Source organism: Melanostigma gelatinosum, assembly GCF_949748355.1.
Source record: "Melanostigma gelatinosum genome assembly, chromosome: 14".
Taxonomy (NCBI): Eukaryota; Metazoa; Chordata; class Actinopteri; order Perciformes; family Zoarcidae; genus Melanostigma; species Melanostigma gelatinosum.
Window position 1 is genome coordinate 20,790,589 of NC_136647.1, and position 15,244 is coordinate 20,805,832.

The window sequence follows — 15,244 nt, forward strand, 5'->3', positions numbered from 1 at the left end:
AATTTGTACGGTTTCAAGGTGTCCAATACATACAACGACGTGCAGTATCGCTATTACTACCACCCGAACTTCAAGCGGGACCACCCCGAACTTGTGGCGAGTCTGAGGAGACTGACCGTCGACAACAAGGCCAAGCTAAAAGCTGGTCTTGAGGTGAAGCCTCGGCCCCCGAGCCGATACAGTGGATGCTGTGGTGGCGGAGATAAATATGGTCAAATAGGCAAGTGTCACCGCATGACTGTCAGTGGGGAAGTAGCTTTAGATAGTGAAAACACAATGTAATGGTCACACATTTCCCTGTAGTGTTACAGTGAACAGTACTGGTAAACATACACGTCTTTTTGGGGGGAGGTATTCAAGTCCACTGCTACCATTTAAAAATACTCCAGGATAAGTTAAAGTCCTGCATTCCGAATATTACTTAGGTGTACAGTAGCTGCACCCAACACAGCAGGAAAGCACTCCAACGCATTGTAAAGACAGCCGGACAGATCATCGGTGCCCCACTCTCCTCGTTACAGGAAATATACACCACCCGCCTCACCCGGAAAGCCATTCAAATTGCAAGCGACACCAGTCACCCTGCACATAGTCTGTTCAGCCTCCTACCCTCTGGAAGAAGGTACAGGAGCCTCCGCTGCCGCACCACCAGACTAAAGAACAGTTTTACCCACCAAGCTGTCAGGACACTGAACTCTCTCCCCTCACTCCCCCCAATCATATCCTCCAGCCTGAGGGAAGCTGAAGCTGAAAGTACAGAAGTACTGTAAATATGTACTCATATTTATATTTATATTATATTTATTGCCCACTTTTCACACACACACATACACACACAGTATTATATTAATTGCCCATTTTCCCATCATTATTATATCAATTGCCCACCTGCCCCTACATTATTAATTATTTATTATATTAATTGCCCACTTTTCCCGTTTTTATGTGTATTGAATGTTTTATTGTAGTATAGTATATGTTTTAACTAGGATATCAGTCTTCACTTAGCCTAGGAAGTGTTTTATGTTTTATGTGTTGTGCTGCACTTTATGTTCCACCGTGGGAGAGTGGGAAACGTTATTTCGATTCCTTATATGTCCTGACATGCAAGAATTGACAATAAAAGCTACTTTGAACTTTGAACTTTGAGAAGTATTAGCAGCATAATAAACGGGTCAAAAGATTGCGTCACCGAGAGCATCAACACTGGTGAAAATCAACCTGGCTACGACATTCCATGTGAGCATGACATGAGTTAACCTGTTAGGAGTTTGGGTGGAACAGTTATAAACCACACTATTTACATCACTTTACGAGTAGATTCCTTTTTTCAGCTACAATATACTTGTAACATACTGAAATATACTAATTTGTGTGTTGAATACATGTCATTTTTAATTAGGAATTTAATGCTACTTTACTAACGTTATCAGTTAATTATATTGTCATGAAGCAACTTAGCTTTCTAACTAAGATTGACCTCAACCTATTTAACGTAAACTGATGACGCTTGGCCTGTTATTCAGACGAGGCTTCACTAACTTTACCTCTTTTTATCCAATTCTACAGGCACAAGCATGGATGTGGTGGAAGATTGCGTCACCGAGAGCATCAACACTAACAACTTTCCTGCCAAGCTATGGCGTCTGGTGAACAACCCGTTAAATGAAGCCATCTGCTGGGACAAAGATGGACTGGTAGTCGTCATTGATCAGACCCTCGTCGAGCAACAGGTCCTGTCTCCCAGAAACAGCAGCAGCGCCTCGAACAACACCGCCACCTTCAAAACGGCCAACTTTTCGAGCTTTCTCCGTAATCTCAATTTGTACGGTTTCAAGGTGTCCAATACATACAACGACGTGCAGTATCGCTATTACTACCACCCGAACTTCAAGCGGGACCACCCCGAACTTGTGGCGAGTCTGAGGAGACTGACCGTCGACAACAAGGCCAAGCTAAAAGCTGGTCTTGAGGTGAAGCCTCGGCCCCCGAGCCGATACAGTGGATGCTGTGGTGGCGGAGATAAATATGGTCAAATAGGCAAGTGTCACCGCATGACTGTCAGTGGGGAAGTAGCTTTAGATAGTGAAAACACAATGTAATGGTCACACATTTCCCTGTAGTGTTACAGTGAACAGTACTGGTAAACATACACGTCTTTTTGGGGGGAGGTATTCAAGTCCACTGCTACCATTTAAAAATACTCCAGGATAAGTTAAAGTCCTGCATTCCGAATATTACTTAGGTGTACAGAAGTATTAGCAGCATAATAAACGGGTCAAAAGATTGCGTCACCGAGAGCATCAACACTGGTGAAAATCAACCTGGCTACGACATTCCATGTGAGCATGACATGAGTTAACCTGTTAGGAGTTTGGGTGGAACAGTTATAAACCACACTATTTACATCACTTTACGAGTAGATTCCTTTTTTCAGCTACAATATACTTGTAACATACTGAAATATACTAATTTGTGTGTTGAATACATGTCATTTTTAATTAGGAATTTAATGCTACTTTACTAACGTTATCAGTTAATTATATTGTCATGAAGCAACTTAGCTTTCTAACTAAGATTGACCTCAACCTATTTAACGTAAACTGATGACGCTTGGCCTGTTATTCAGACGAGGCTTCACTAACTTTACCTCTTTTTATCCAATTCTACAGGCACAAGCATGGATGTGGTGGAAGATTGCGTCACCGAGAGCATCAACACTAACAACTTTCCTGCCAAGCTATGGCGTCTGGTGAACAACCCGTTAAATGAAGCCATCTGCTGGGACAAAGATGGACTGGTAGTCGTCATTGATCAGACCCTCGTCGAGCAACAGGTCCCGTCTCCCAGAAACAGCAGCAGCGCCTCGAACAACACCGCCACCTTCAAAACGGCCAACTTTTCGAGCTTTCTCCGTAATCTCAATTTGTACGGTTTCAAGGTGTCCAATACATACAACGACGTGCAGTATCGCTATTACTACCACCCGAACTTCAAGCGGGACCACCCCGAACTTGTGGCGAGTCTGAGGAGACTGACCGTCGACAACAAGGCCAAGCTAAAAGCTGGTCTTGAGGTGAAGCCTCGGCCCCCGAGCCGATACAGTGGATGCTGTGGTGGCGGAGATAAATATGGTCAAATAGGCAAGTGTCACCGCATGACTGTCAGTGGGGAAGTAGCTTTAGATAGTGAAAACACAATGTAATGGTCACACATTTCCCTGTAGTGTTACAGTGAACAGTACTGGTAAACATACACGTCTTTTTGGGGGGAGGTATTCAAGTCCACTGCTACCATTTAAAAATACTCCAGGATAAGTTAAAGTCCTGCATTCCGAATATTACTTAGGTGTACAGTAGCTGCACCCAACACAGCAGGAAAGCACTCCAACGCATTGTAAAGACAGCCGGACAGATCATCGGTGCCCCACTCTCCTCGTTACAGGAAATATACACCACCCGCCTCACCCGGAAAGCCATTCAAATTGCAAGCGACACCAGTCACCCTGCACATAGTCTGTTCAGCCTCCTACCCTCTGGAAGAAGGTACAGGAGCCTCCGCTGCCGCACCACCAGACTAAAGAACAGTTTTACCCACCAAGCTGTCAGGACACTGAACTCTCTCCCCTCACTCCCCCCAATCATATCCTCCAGCCTGAGGGAAGCTGAAGCTGAAAGTACAGAAGTACTGTAAATATGTACTCATATTTATATTTATATTATATTTATTGCCCACTTTTCACACACACACATACACACACAGTATTATATTAATTGCCCATTTTCCCATCATTATTATATCAATTGCCCACCTGCCCCTACATTATTAATTATTTATTATATTAATTGCCCACTTTTCCCGTTTTTATGTGTATTGAATGTTTTATTGTAGTATAGTATATGTTTTAACTAGGATATCAGTCTTCACTTAGCCTAGGAAGTGTTTTATGTTTTATGTGTTGTGCTGCACTTTATGTTCCACCGTGGGAGAGTGGGAAACGTTATTTCGATTCCTTATATGTCCTGACATGCAAGAATTGACAATAAAAGCTACTTTGAACTTTGAACTTTGAGAAGTATTAGCAGCATAATAAACGGGTCAAAAGATTGCGTCACCGAGAGCATCAACACTGGTGAAAATCAACCTGGCTACGACATTCCATGTGAGCATGACATGAGTTAACCTGTTAGGAGTTTGGGTGGAACAGTTATAAACCACACTATTTACATCACTTTACGAGTAGATTCCTTTTTTCAGCTACAATATACTTGTAACATACTGAAATATACTAATTTGTGTGTTGAATACATGTCATTTTTAATTAGGAATTTAATGCTACTTTACTAACGTTATCAGTTAATTATATTGTCATGAAGCAACTTAGCTTTCTAACTAAGATTGACCTCAACCTATTTAACGTAAACTGATGACGCTTGGCCTGTTATTCAGACGAGGCTTCACTAACTTTACCTCTTTTTATCCAATTCTACAGGCACAAGCATGGATGTGGTGGAAGATTGCGTCACCGAGAGCATCAACACTAACAACTTTCCTGCCAAGCTATGGCGTCTGGTGAACAACCCGTTAAATGAAGCCATCTGCTGGGACAAAGATGGACTGGTAGTCGTCATTGATCAGACCCTCGTCGAGCAACAGGTCCTGTCTCCCAGAAACAGCAGCAGCGCCTCGAACAACACCGCCACCTTCAAAACGGCCAACTTTTCGAGCTTTCTCCGTAATCTCAATTTGTACGGTTTCAAGGTGTCCAATACATACAACGACGTGCAGTATCGCTATTACTACCACCCGAACTTCAAGCGGGACCACCCCGAACTTGTGGCGAGTCTGAGGAGACTGACCGTCGACAACAAGGCCAAGCTAAAAGCTGGTCTTGAGGTGAAGCCTCGGCCCCCGAGCCGATACAGTGGATGCTGTGGTGGCGGAGATAAATATGGTCAAATAGGCAAGTGTCACCGCATGACTGTCAGTGGGGAAGTAGCTTTAGATAGTGAAAACACAATGTAATGGTCACACATTTCCCTGTAGTGTTACAGTGAACAGTACTGGTAAGGTGAAACATTAGGGAGGGCCGTCTAAGCGCGCTCCCCACGAATGCGGCGTGCCAGCTGGATGTCTTTGGGCATGATGGTGACACGCTTGGCATGGATGGCACACAGGTTGGTGTCCTCGAACAGACCCACCAGATACGCCTCGCTCGCCTCCTGCAGGGGGGGGGGGGGAGGTTTACAGATTACACTGATGTAGCTTTATCAATACATTTTGTGCACACACACAAACACACACCTGCAGGGCTCCAATGGCGGCGCTCTGGAAACGCAGGTCGGTCTTGAAGTCCTGAGCGATCTCCCTCACCAGGCGCTGGAAGGGCAGCTTGCGGATCAGCAGCTCGGTGGACTTCTGGTACCGACGGATCTCTCTCAGAGCCACGGTGCCGGGCCTGAAACACACAACAAAGCTCGAGCAGGTTAATTTAACCCGCTACAAGCTCATCAGGATTCATCTTCTGTACAAATAATGACATTTTGTCACTTAAAGAAAAAAAAGAAAGCCCCATTTCAGTTTCTGATCAGTACAGTGAATGTGAAATCAAGTTTTAATGCTGCCAATGTACTAGTGTCGTCACTCTGTGCAACCAAGAGGTTTTAGTAAATAAAAGTATAAAAACATAAAGCTGGATTTAAGATTTTCCAGTTAAAAATCCAGTTTAAAAAAAAGTTTTAAAACATAAAACTACAACATCCTTCTTCCCTCCATCTCATCTTGATAAAGACGGTCTCAGTGATGTTAAGATTTGTCCCAGAAATGGCTGTGTGTGTGTGTGTGTGTGTGTGGCATTACCTGTAACGATGGGGCTTCTTGACGCCTCCAGTAGAGGGGGCACTCTTGCGGGCAGCCTTGGTGGCCAGCTGCTTGCGAGGAGCCTTTCCTCCAGTGGATTTACGAGCGGTCTGCTTGGTACGAGCCATTACGACGAAGTATCACCTGTAAGGAATCGCAAATATATAACAGGATGATTAGTGTTGTTCACTCTATACTTCATACTTTTTCTCTCCGACATGTTTCAGAGCCGCTATTTGGACACCCTATTGACAATCATGTTGTCCACTGATGGTTTCTAAGCCAGCCTCTGATAACGCTGTACTGAATATTTAGCCTAAATGTGAATGCTTATGTTTGGAGCCCTAAAACTCACAAAAAGCTGCGAAAATATATGGATAAAATAATTATCATCAACATTTTAGTGTAGCGTGAATTTAGAGAACTTTGTGAGCTGTTTTAATATCATCACTATTTTCACCCAAATATCTGCATAAAATCTTATTTTTTAGTTTTCCTGCAGTACCAGGTAGCAAAGGATCTAGCTCAGAGTCCCGATCCCAATCTCACGAATTCGGGAGTAAAAAGTATAAAATAAATACCCACAACTGTATGCCATGTTGTTTGACGTTATCATGGTAACTTGATATGTTGCAGCAAAGTGCTGACACCATTTCAAGCCCTATCTCTCTCACACTCAACCATTTAGCTGGTCGAGTCAGCCAGTCCCTGAGGGTTCCGGGTTTGAGGCTTAGGGGGACAGGATTGGGACTTTGATGGTCAATCATATTTGACCTCCTGGGAAAACTTTTCACCGGTTTGTCAGCTGCAGACACACCGTCCCGAGCCAATACAAACAGTTTTGGATAAAGACCACACCAATCACACTGCTAAACTGGTCATATTCTCACATACACCAATTACTGTTAGTTGGGGAGCTAACGTTAGCTAATGCTAACTTAGCTTACCAGTAACGTTAACACTAAAAGTTAGCATTTTCAGGTCTTGTGTACAGCATTTTATGTATTTTTTTAAAGTTGACATTATTAATGACGTTAGAAGCCAAGTTATTTTAAAGTTAAGTGTGTCAGTATGGGGAGTTTGAAACATGAATGTTACGAAAGTCCAATTAAAGTTAAGTTAATTAACTTCATAAGTGTAACGTTAGCTTAACTGGTCGTACCTGGGACATATGTATCGTCAGCATTAACGAAAAGTGTCGGAACCGGGACATTCTGTTAGTTAGACCATAAGCTCCTTTTAATGCTACTTTACTAACGTTATCAGTTAATTATATTGTCATGAAGCAACTTAGCTTTCTAACTAAGATTGACCTCAACCTATTTAACGTAAACTGATGACGCTTGGCCTGTTATTCAGACGAGGCTTCACTAACTTTACCTCTTTTTATCCAATTCTACAGGCACAAGCATGGATGTGGTGGAAGATTGCGTCACCGAGAGCATCAACACTGGTGAAAATCAACCTGGCTACGACATTCCATGTGAGCATGACATGAGTTAACCTGTTAGGAGTTTGGGTGGAACAGTTATAAACCACACTATTTACATCACTTTACGAGTAGATTCCTTTTTTCAGCTACAATATACTTGTAACATACTGAAATATACTAATTTGTGTGTTGAATACATGTCATTTTTAATTAGGAATTTAATGCTACTTTACTAACGTTATCAGTTAATTATATTGTCATGAAGCAACTTAGCTTTCTAACTAAGATTGACCTCAACCTATTTAACGTAAACTGATGACGCTTGGCCTGTTATTCAGACGAGGCTTCACTAACTTTACCTCTTTTTATCCAATTCTACAGGCACAAGCATGGATGTGGTCGAAGATTGCGTCACCGAGAGCATCAACACTAACAACTTTCCTGCCAAGCTATGGCGTCTGGTGAACAACCCGTTAAATGAAGCCATCTGCTGGGACAAAGATGGACTGGTAGTCGTCATTGATCAGACCCTCGTCGAGCAACAGGTCCTGTCTCCCAGAAACAGCAGCAGCGCCTCGAACAACACCGCCACCTTCAAAACGGCCAACTTTTCGAGCTTTCTCCGTAATCTCAATTTGTACGGTTTCAAGGTGTCCAATACATACAACGACGTGCAGTATCGCTATTACTACCACCCGAACTTCAAGCGGGACCACCCCGAACTTGTGGCGAGTCTGAGGAGACTGACCGTCGACAACAAGGCCAAGCTAAAAGCTGGTCTTGAGGTGAAGCCTCGGCCCCCGAGCCGATACAGTGGATGCTGTGGTGGCGGAGATAAATATGGTCAAATAGGCAAGTGTCACCGCATGACTGTCAGTGGGGAAGTAGCTTTAGATAGTGAAAACACAATGTAATGGTCACACATTTCCCTGTAGTGTTACAGTGAACAGTACTGCAAAAATCTAATTGGAAAGGGTCCATAAACCCCAACATTGAAAATCACTATGAATAACTATGATACGAACATCTAAATTGCCATTTTAACTCCACAATCCAGTGTTTTTCACGTTTCATCGTGTGGCCGTCTAACAGGTTGTTGTCATGCTTTGCTTCTTCCTGTTGCTTGCAGGCAATCATTCACTGCCGAGCACCCCTCATCGGAAGTCGGCTGATCCTTACTGTCCAAACAAAGCTCCACCTGTGACGGCTCACAATGGAACCCCAGTCCCACTGCCTACTGTCTTCACTACAGACAAAGGGATACCCGTGACTTTGAGCCAGCACTACGCCGAAGCGGCCTCCAGCTCCAGCGCTATGCAACCTGGCTACAACATTCCATGTGAGCATGACATGAGTTAACCTGTTAGGAGTTTGGGTGGAACAGTTATAAACCACACTATTTACATCACTTTACGAGTAGATTCCTTTTTTCAGCTACAATATACTTGTAACATACTGAAATATACTAATTTGTGTGTTGAATACATGTCATTTTTAATTAGGAATTTAATGCTACTTTACTAACGTTATCAGTTAATTATATTGTCATGAAGCAACTTAGCTTTCTAACTAAGATTGACCTCAACCTATTTAACGTAAACTGATGACGCTTGGCCTGTTATTCAGACGAGGCTTCACTAACTTTACCTCTTTTTATCCAATTCTACAGGCACAAGCATGGATGTGGTGGAAGATTGCGTCACCGAGAGCATCAACACTAACAACTTTCCTGCCAAGCTATGGCGTCTGGTGAACAACCCGTTAAATGAAGCCATCTGCTGGGACAAAGATGGACTGGTAGTCGTCATTGATCAGACCCTCGTCGAGCAACAGGTCCTGTCTCCCAGAAACAGCAGCAGCGCCTCGAACAACACCGCCACCTTCAAAACGGCCAACTTTTCGAGCTTTCTCCGTAATCTCAATTTGTACGGTTTCAAGGTGTCCAATACATACAACGACGTGCAGTATCGCTATTACTACCACCCGAACTTCAAGCGGGACCACCCCGAACTTGTGGCGAGTCTGAGGAGACTGACCGTCGACAACAAGGCCAAGCTAAAAGCTGGTCTTGAGGTGAAGCCTCGGCCCCCGAGCCGATACAGTGGATGCTGTGGTGGCGGAGATAAATATGGTCAAATAGGCAAGTGTCACCGCATGACTGTCAGTGGGGAAGTAGCTTTAGATAGTGAAAACACAATGTAATGGTCACACATTTCCCTGTAGTGTTACAGTGAACAGTACTGGTAAGGTGAAACATTAGGGAGGGCCGTCTAAGCGCGCTCCCCACGAATGCGGCGTGCCAGCTGGATGTCTTTGGGCATGATGGTGACACGCTTGGCATGGATGGCACACAGGTTGGTGTCCTCGAACAGACCCACCAGATACGCCTCGCTCGCCTCCTGCAGGGGGGGGGGGGGAGGTTTACAGATTACACTGATGTAGCTTTATCAATACATTTTGTGCACACACACAAACACACACCTGCAGGGCTCCAATGGCGGCGCTCTGGAAACGCAGGTCGGTCTTGAAGTCCTGAGCGATCTCCCTCACCAGGCGCTGGAAGGGCAGCTTGCGGATCAGCAGCTCGGTGGACTTCTGGTACCGACGGATCTCTCTCAGAGCCACGGTGCCGGGCCTGAAACACACAACAAAGCTCGAGCAGGTTAATTTAACCCGCTACAAGCTCATCAGGATTCATCTTCTGTACAAATAATGACATTTTGTCACTTAAAGAAAAAAAAGAAAGCCCCATTTCAGTTTCTGATCAGTACAGTGAATGTGAAATCAAGTTTTAATGCTGCCAATGTACTAGTGTCGTCACTCTGTGCAACCAAGAGGTTTTAGTAAATAAAAGTATAAAAACATAAAGCTGGATTTAAGATTTTCCAGTTAAAAATCCAGTTTAAAAAAAAGTTTTAAAACATAAAACTACAACATCCTTCTTCCCTCCATCTCATCTTGATAAAGACGGTCTCAGTGATGTTAAGATTTGTCCCAGAAATGGCTGTGTGTGTGTGTGTGTGTGTGTGGCATTACCTGTAACGATGGGGCTTCTTGACGCCTCCAGTAGAGGGGGCACTCTTGCGGGCAGCCTTGGTGGCCAGCTGCTTGCGAGGAGCCTTTCCTCCAGTGGATTTACGAGCGGTCTGCTTGGTACGAGCCATTACGACGAAGTATCACCTGTAAGGAATCGCAAATATATAACAGGATGATTAGTGTTGTTCACTCTATACTTCATACTTTTTCTCTCCGACATGTTTCAGAGCCGCTATTTGGACACCCTATTGACAATCATGTTGTCCACTGATGGTTTCTAAGCCAGCCTCTGATAACGCTGTACTGAATATTTAGCCTAAATGTGAATGCTTATGTTTGGAGCCCTAAAACTCACAAAAAGCTGCGAAAATATATGGATAAAATAATTATCAACATTTTAGTGTAGCGTGAATTTAGAGAACTTTGTGAGCTGTTTTAATATCATCACTATTTTCACCCAAATATCTGCATAAAATCTTATTTTTTAGTTTTCCTGCAGTACCAGGTAGCAAAGGATCTAGCTCAGAGTCCCGATCCCAATCTCACGAATTCGGGAGTAAAAAGTATAAAATAAATACCCACAACTGTATGCCATGTTGTTTGACGTTATCATGGTAACTTGATATGTTGCAGCAAAGTGCTGACACCATTTCAAGCCCTATCTCTCTCACACTCAACCATTTAGCTGGTCGAGTCAGCCAGTCCCTGAGGGTTCCGGGTTTGAGGCTTAGGGGGACAGGATTGGGACTTTGATGGTCAATCATATTTGACCTCCTGGGAAAACTTTTCACCGGTTTGTCAGCTGCAGACACACCGTCCCGAGCCAATACAAACAGTTTTGGATAAAGACCACACCAATCACACTGCTAAACTGGTCATATTCTCACATACACCAATCCGCCGTAGCTGTGTCGCAATTTAGGACCAATGGCGTGTCAGTCCTCTGGGTTTTAGGGCGGGACGAGCAGCCATAAAGCCGCAAGATTATGGCCGCAGACCCAAATTAACCTACCAATACACAGGCAATGAGCGGGACGGAAACTTTGATATTTTACCTCAAAATCAAACAACGTGTGCACACGAGACTACCGACAAAACGTAGGAGACAAGTGCAGCTATCAAATAAGCGTCACCGCGTGAGAGTCAATGGTGTATTAAAGCAGAACAGCGAAGTGTAAACCGCTCATGAAAGTGGAGCTGCTCTCTCGGTGGAAGTACTGAGCCGTGTTTCTCTCAGCCTGGCATCTGGGTAGCTGCTTTTTCTCCTCTCTACCGCGTCGAAATAACACGCCATTTCAGCACAAAAACAACTTTATCCGTCTAATTTTCTTTACAAAAAGGTGAATACTATTCTACGATTTAAAAAGTATGACAGAAATGTGACTTACCGAGGCTGAATTTAGCGATTTTTCTTCGCGAGAACACAAGTGAGTTGTGGTTGTCTGGCAGTGTCAGATATTTACTATCTCTCACACAATGGAAGCAGAGAGAGCAGGAGCAAAATGGCGGCCGTGTCAATCATCTGTCTCCCACAATGCAACTGCCAACATTTGTAAACATTGTAGCCGACTTAATGTCCTCAACAGTAACTTTTTGTCCCAAACGTTGTTTTTAATACAATGATACTAGAAACGCAACAACTATTATTCTTTCACCTAAGTATTTAGCCCAATATTGCGCAATACAAATCACAGAACAAAATGGGTCCAGAAATCGGGCACAATATATGAGCATAATTATGCCCATACTCAGGTACTGGGCTTTTTCGATTATTTTGAATGCATTACCTTGTAACTATTTCTAGACTGTGGTATTGCATCTTGTACTTAAGTAATTAGAGTACTTCTTCCACCACTGATTTATAATGTTTTTGTTTGATGGCCGATATCAATTTGATAATCAATTCGACAAATGTTGATCAAGTTAGAAAGATTCTTACCTTATTTTGATGTAAAACAGCAACCATACATAACATATTATACGTTATTATACTTACACTTATTATATTTTTATACTTTACCATTGTAGCAACTATTTTCAGTTGATATTTGGAGGTAAATAAGCAAACGGTGGCAACAGTATCGGATAGTGTGACAAAAAGAAGACGCATAAAATAGGTAAATACAGTAGGTGGGGTACGAATAAGACTGGTGGAATCAACAGACTATAACAGTAATCATGAGCAGATTAACACTTGGTCACTTGAATGCTACACTATTTGTCATCGGAAAACAAACTATAATCAGTCTCAAGAAAAGGAGACATCCTGATTCCATGCAGGAAGTATGAAGAGGAAAGAAAGCCCATGACTGAAGGACTTCAGTCGCCAGGATGAGAAGAGGCCAGGATTAATTATGTTATAGACCCTTTTCACAGCAGCCATTTTGACATGTTATAGTAGGGTAAACACAGGTGTTTTTTTATGGTTTTGAATGATGGTACCATTCTGTTTTGTGGGTCACTGTCATTCCAGGGAGCCAAGAATGGATACAAACATGTGAAGTAGCACACAAGCTACTTCACGTACCAACAGACAGGATACGTTTGAATTTAGTAAGTAGACGAACAAACTAGACCATGGAACGGGTTCAGTATGTGTATTGGTATTGTTAAGTAAATAAAGGTAACAGTAAAAGCATTACTTTAGAGCTTACATTCATTTGTTTGACAACAGAAGACAAATACAGCGCGCAGGAAGCGGCTACACGTTAGCAGGGACGCTAGTTTGAGCGTTTACCTTCACTAAAGAACAAAGAAGACAGGCTCGCAGATGGCGAAGGTCTTTGGGGACCATTTCCAAAGCCATTATGTCCAGCTCCCGGACAAAACACTGGTGTAATACTGAAATATCAACCGGATTAATGTTTTCAATCATTCCAGTCGCCGGGGAATTACGTCACCGACTGCGAGCCGCGAGGGCCTTGTTGACCCAGCAGAGGGGTCCATATTGTGCGCCTGTTTAAAAATAGTTATACCTCCATTATTTAAAACAATTATTTCAGTTACAGGGATTATGTTTGAGTTGTTATACATAGTCACATACAGTATATTAGTTCCACTATGTCCTGAAACGTGGCATGCAAATACTAAACGTTGACTGATGTATTTGGTCATGCATACTTGTAATTCAACCATTCCAACCATCGGGATCCAGAACAGTGAAAACGTTTTGATTATACTAAAATAATAGATGTTTCAATGCAAAAGCAACTACTTATTATGGATGGATAAACCGAGAAGTGGAGAATAATTACTTTTTTGTATCTCTAAATGAAGACCATATGGATACTTAAGAAACAAAAAAAATCACATGCCTAACTTTAATCCAAACAGATTCTAGCATTTGGACTCACTGGCTCCTGTGTGTCATGGGGTACATTTTAAGATCCTGTGTATTCCCTTGACTGTTGATAATGCTGCAGTGATTATCTCCATGATATAGCCCTTTGATTCACACTCACAATTTATGAACAAAAACGTTTTCCTCTGGATCAGACATTCCGTACTAATCTTCTCTGTTACATTAAATAGTTAGTCCACGACCAACATTCACAAAATGTCTCCCTCTGTCGGTTTTTCTTTTTAGTTTATTTTACTATAACTACATGCTTTTAAAATGAACTGTGACACTGTCTGTTTTCATTTATAGTTTTCTTTATTATCATTATTGTCAATACTACTGTTATATCACCTATCATTAGCATTAGCTATTATTTTTTATGGAAAATGTTGGATCAATACTGAGATTTGTAATACAATTCAACGATGCCAAATAAAAATTCAATGGCGCACAGTTTACTTTTACTACATTTTGGCACATGAATATCCATCTATCCATCCACGTTAATTATCAATATGAGAAGGTTTTGCTACCTTGTTATTTTAATTCTAGGTTTCAGAGTGAAACACTACTTTTACTCGACTGCATTGGTTTGACAGCGATTGATACGACTTTATGAAATAAAAAATGTTCATCCAAAGCGTCTTATATCTTTGAAAAGCACGACGTTATTTGTGAAAAGCACTTCCATATTCTGTTATGAGTACAGGCCAATGATTTTATGTAAAATATATAATAAACAGAAGGGAAAAGTCTGCAAAAGGGTCGCGTTTACTTTTGACCCGTTTATTATGCTGCTAATACTTCTGTACACCTAAGTAATATTCGGAATGCAGGACTTTAACTTATCCTGGAGTATTTTTAAATGGTAGCAGTGGACTTGAATACCTCCCCCCAAAAAGACGTGTTCTAATGAACACACCTGCGTCAGACGATGCATGTCATAAACTGTCCTCTCGAGCGCTTTATTACCGAAGAACGTTACAACTCCAACAGCTTCAACGGTTCGGGAACTTTCAACGGTTGTGAGATCCGGAGTGAGTTTGCAGACCCAGGTAAAGTCACAGTTCACCTCTCATGGCGGTTTTTCTTGGTGTGTTATGACCCCCAAAAAATACAACGCTATGTCGACATAATTCTATGCGACTTTACTCAAACCTGACTGCGCAAAAGATCATTACAATTCAGAGTAGTTACTGTTAGTTGGGGAGCTAACGTTAGCTAATGCTAACTTAGCTTACCAGTAACGTTAACACTAAAAGTTAGCATTTTCAGGTCTTGTGTACAGCATTTTATGTATTTTTTTAAAGTTGACATTATTAATGACGTTAGAAGCCAAGTTATTTTAAAGTTAAGTGTGTCAGTATGGGGAGTTTGAAACATGAATGTTACGAAAGTCCAATTAAAGTTAAGTTAATTAACTTCATAAGTGTAACGTTAGCTTAACTGGTCGTACCTGGGACATATGTATCGTCAGCATTAACGAAAAGTGTCGGAACCGGGACATTCTGTTAGTTAGACCATAAGCTCCTTTTAATGCTACTTTACTAACGTTATCAGTTAATTATATTGTCATG

At 42.2% G+C, this 15,244-nt stretch overlaps 2 protein-coding genes across 3 annotated transcripts; both read right to left on the minus strand.

The window, feature by feature from the left end:
• Positions 1-4,934: 4,934 nt before the first annotated feature.
• On the minus strand, positions 4,935-7,230 carry LOC306787753 (histone H3.3A). The gene is made up of 3 exons (XM_079283013.1): positions 5,860-7,230; positions 5,305-5,458; positions 4,935-5,222 (listed from the first exon to the last, which is right to left on the minus strand). The coding sequence occupies exons 1-3, from the start codon at positions 5,985-5,987 to the stop codon at positions 5,094-5,096; spliced, it is 411 nt and encodes a 136-aa protein (XP_079139139.1). The 5' UTR covers positions 5,988-7,230; the 3' UTR covers positions 4,935-5,093.
• A 2,174-nt stretch (positions 7,231-9,404) lies between these two features.
• On the minus strand, positions 9,405-11,879 carry LOC306787597 (histone H3.3A). 2 transcript variants are annotated; one of them, XM_079282783.1, is made up of 4 exons: positions 11,716-11,879; positions 10,328-10,471; positions 9,773-9,926; positions 9,407-9,690 (listed from the first exon to the last, which is right to left on the minus strand). In XM_079282783.1, the coding sequence occupies exons 2-4, from the start codon at positions 10,453-10,455 to the stop codon at positions 9,562-9,564; spliced, it is 411 nt and encodes a 136-aa protein (XP_079138909.1). In that variant the 5' UTR covers positions 10,456-10,471; positions 11,716-11,879; the 3' UTR covers positions 9,407-9,561. The 2 variants fall into 2 exon arrangements, with proteins under 2 accessions (XP_079138910.1, XP_079138909.1); XM_079282784.1 differs by lacking the exon at positions 11,716-11,879 and having other exon boundaries at positions 9,405-9,690; positions 10,328-11,620.
• Between the last annotated feature and the right edge of the window lie 3,365 nt (positions 11,880-15,244).

Bases quoted from the DNA above. Each gene is read 5' to 3' on its own strand.
- LOC306787753 (XM_079283013.1), bottom strand. From the start codon at position 5,987: ATGGCTCGTACCAAGCAGACCGCTCGTAAATCCACTGGAGGAAAGGCT. The intron at 5,459-5,859 runs GTAATGCCACAC...TGTGTGTTTCAG, and splicing joins AAGAAGCCCCATCGTTACAG to GCCCGGCACCGTGGCTCTGA. The intron at 5,223-5,304 runs GTGTGTGTTTGT...CCCCCCCTGCAG, and splicing joins CCGCCATTGGAGCCCTGCAG to GAGGCGAGCGAGGCGTATCT.
- LOC306787597 (XM_079282784.1), bottom strand. From the start codon at position 10,455: ATGGCTCGTACCAAGCAGACCGCTCGTAAATCCACTGGAGGAAAGGCT. The intron at 9,927-10,327 runs GTAATGCCACAC...TGTGTGTTTCAG, and splicing joins AAGAAGCCCCATCGTTACAG to GCCCGGCACCGTGGCTCTGA. The intron at 9,691-9,772 runs GTGTGTGTTTGT...CCCCCCCTGCAG, and splicing joins CCGCCATTGGAGCCCTGCAG to GAGGCGAGCGAGGCGTATCT.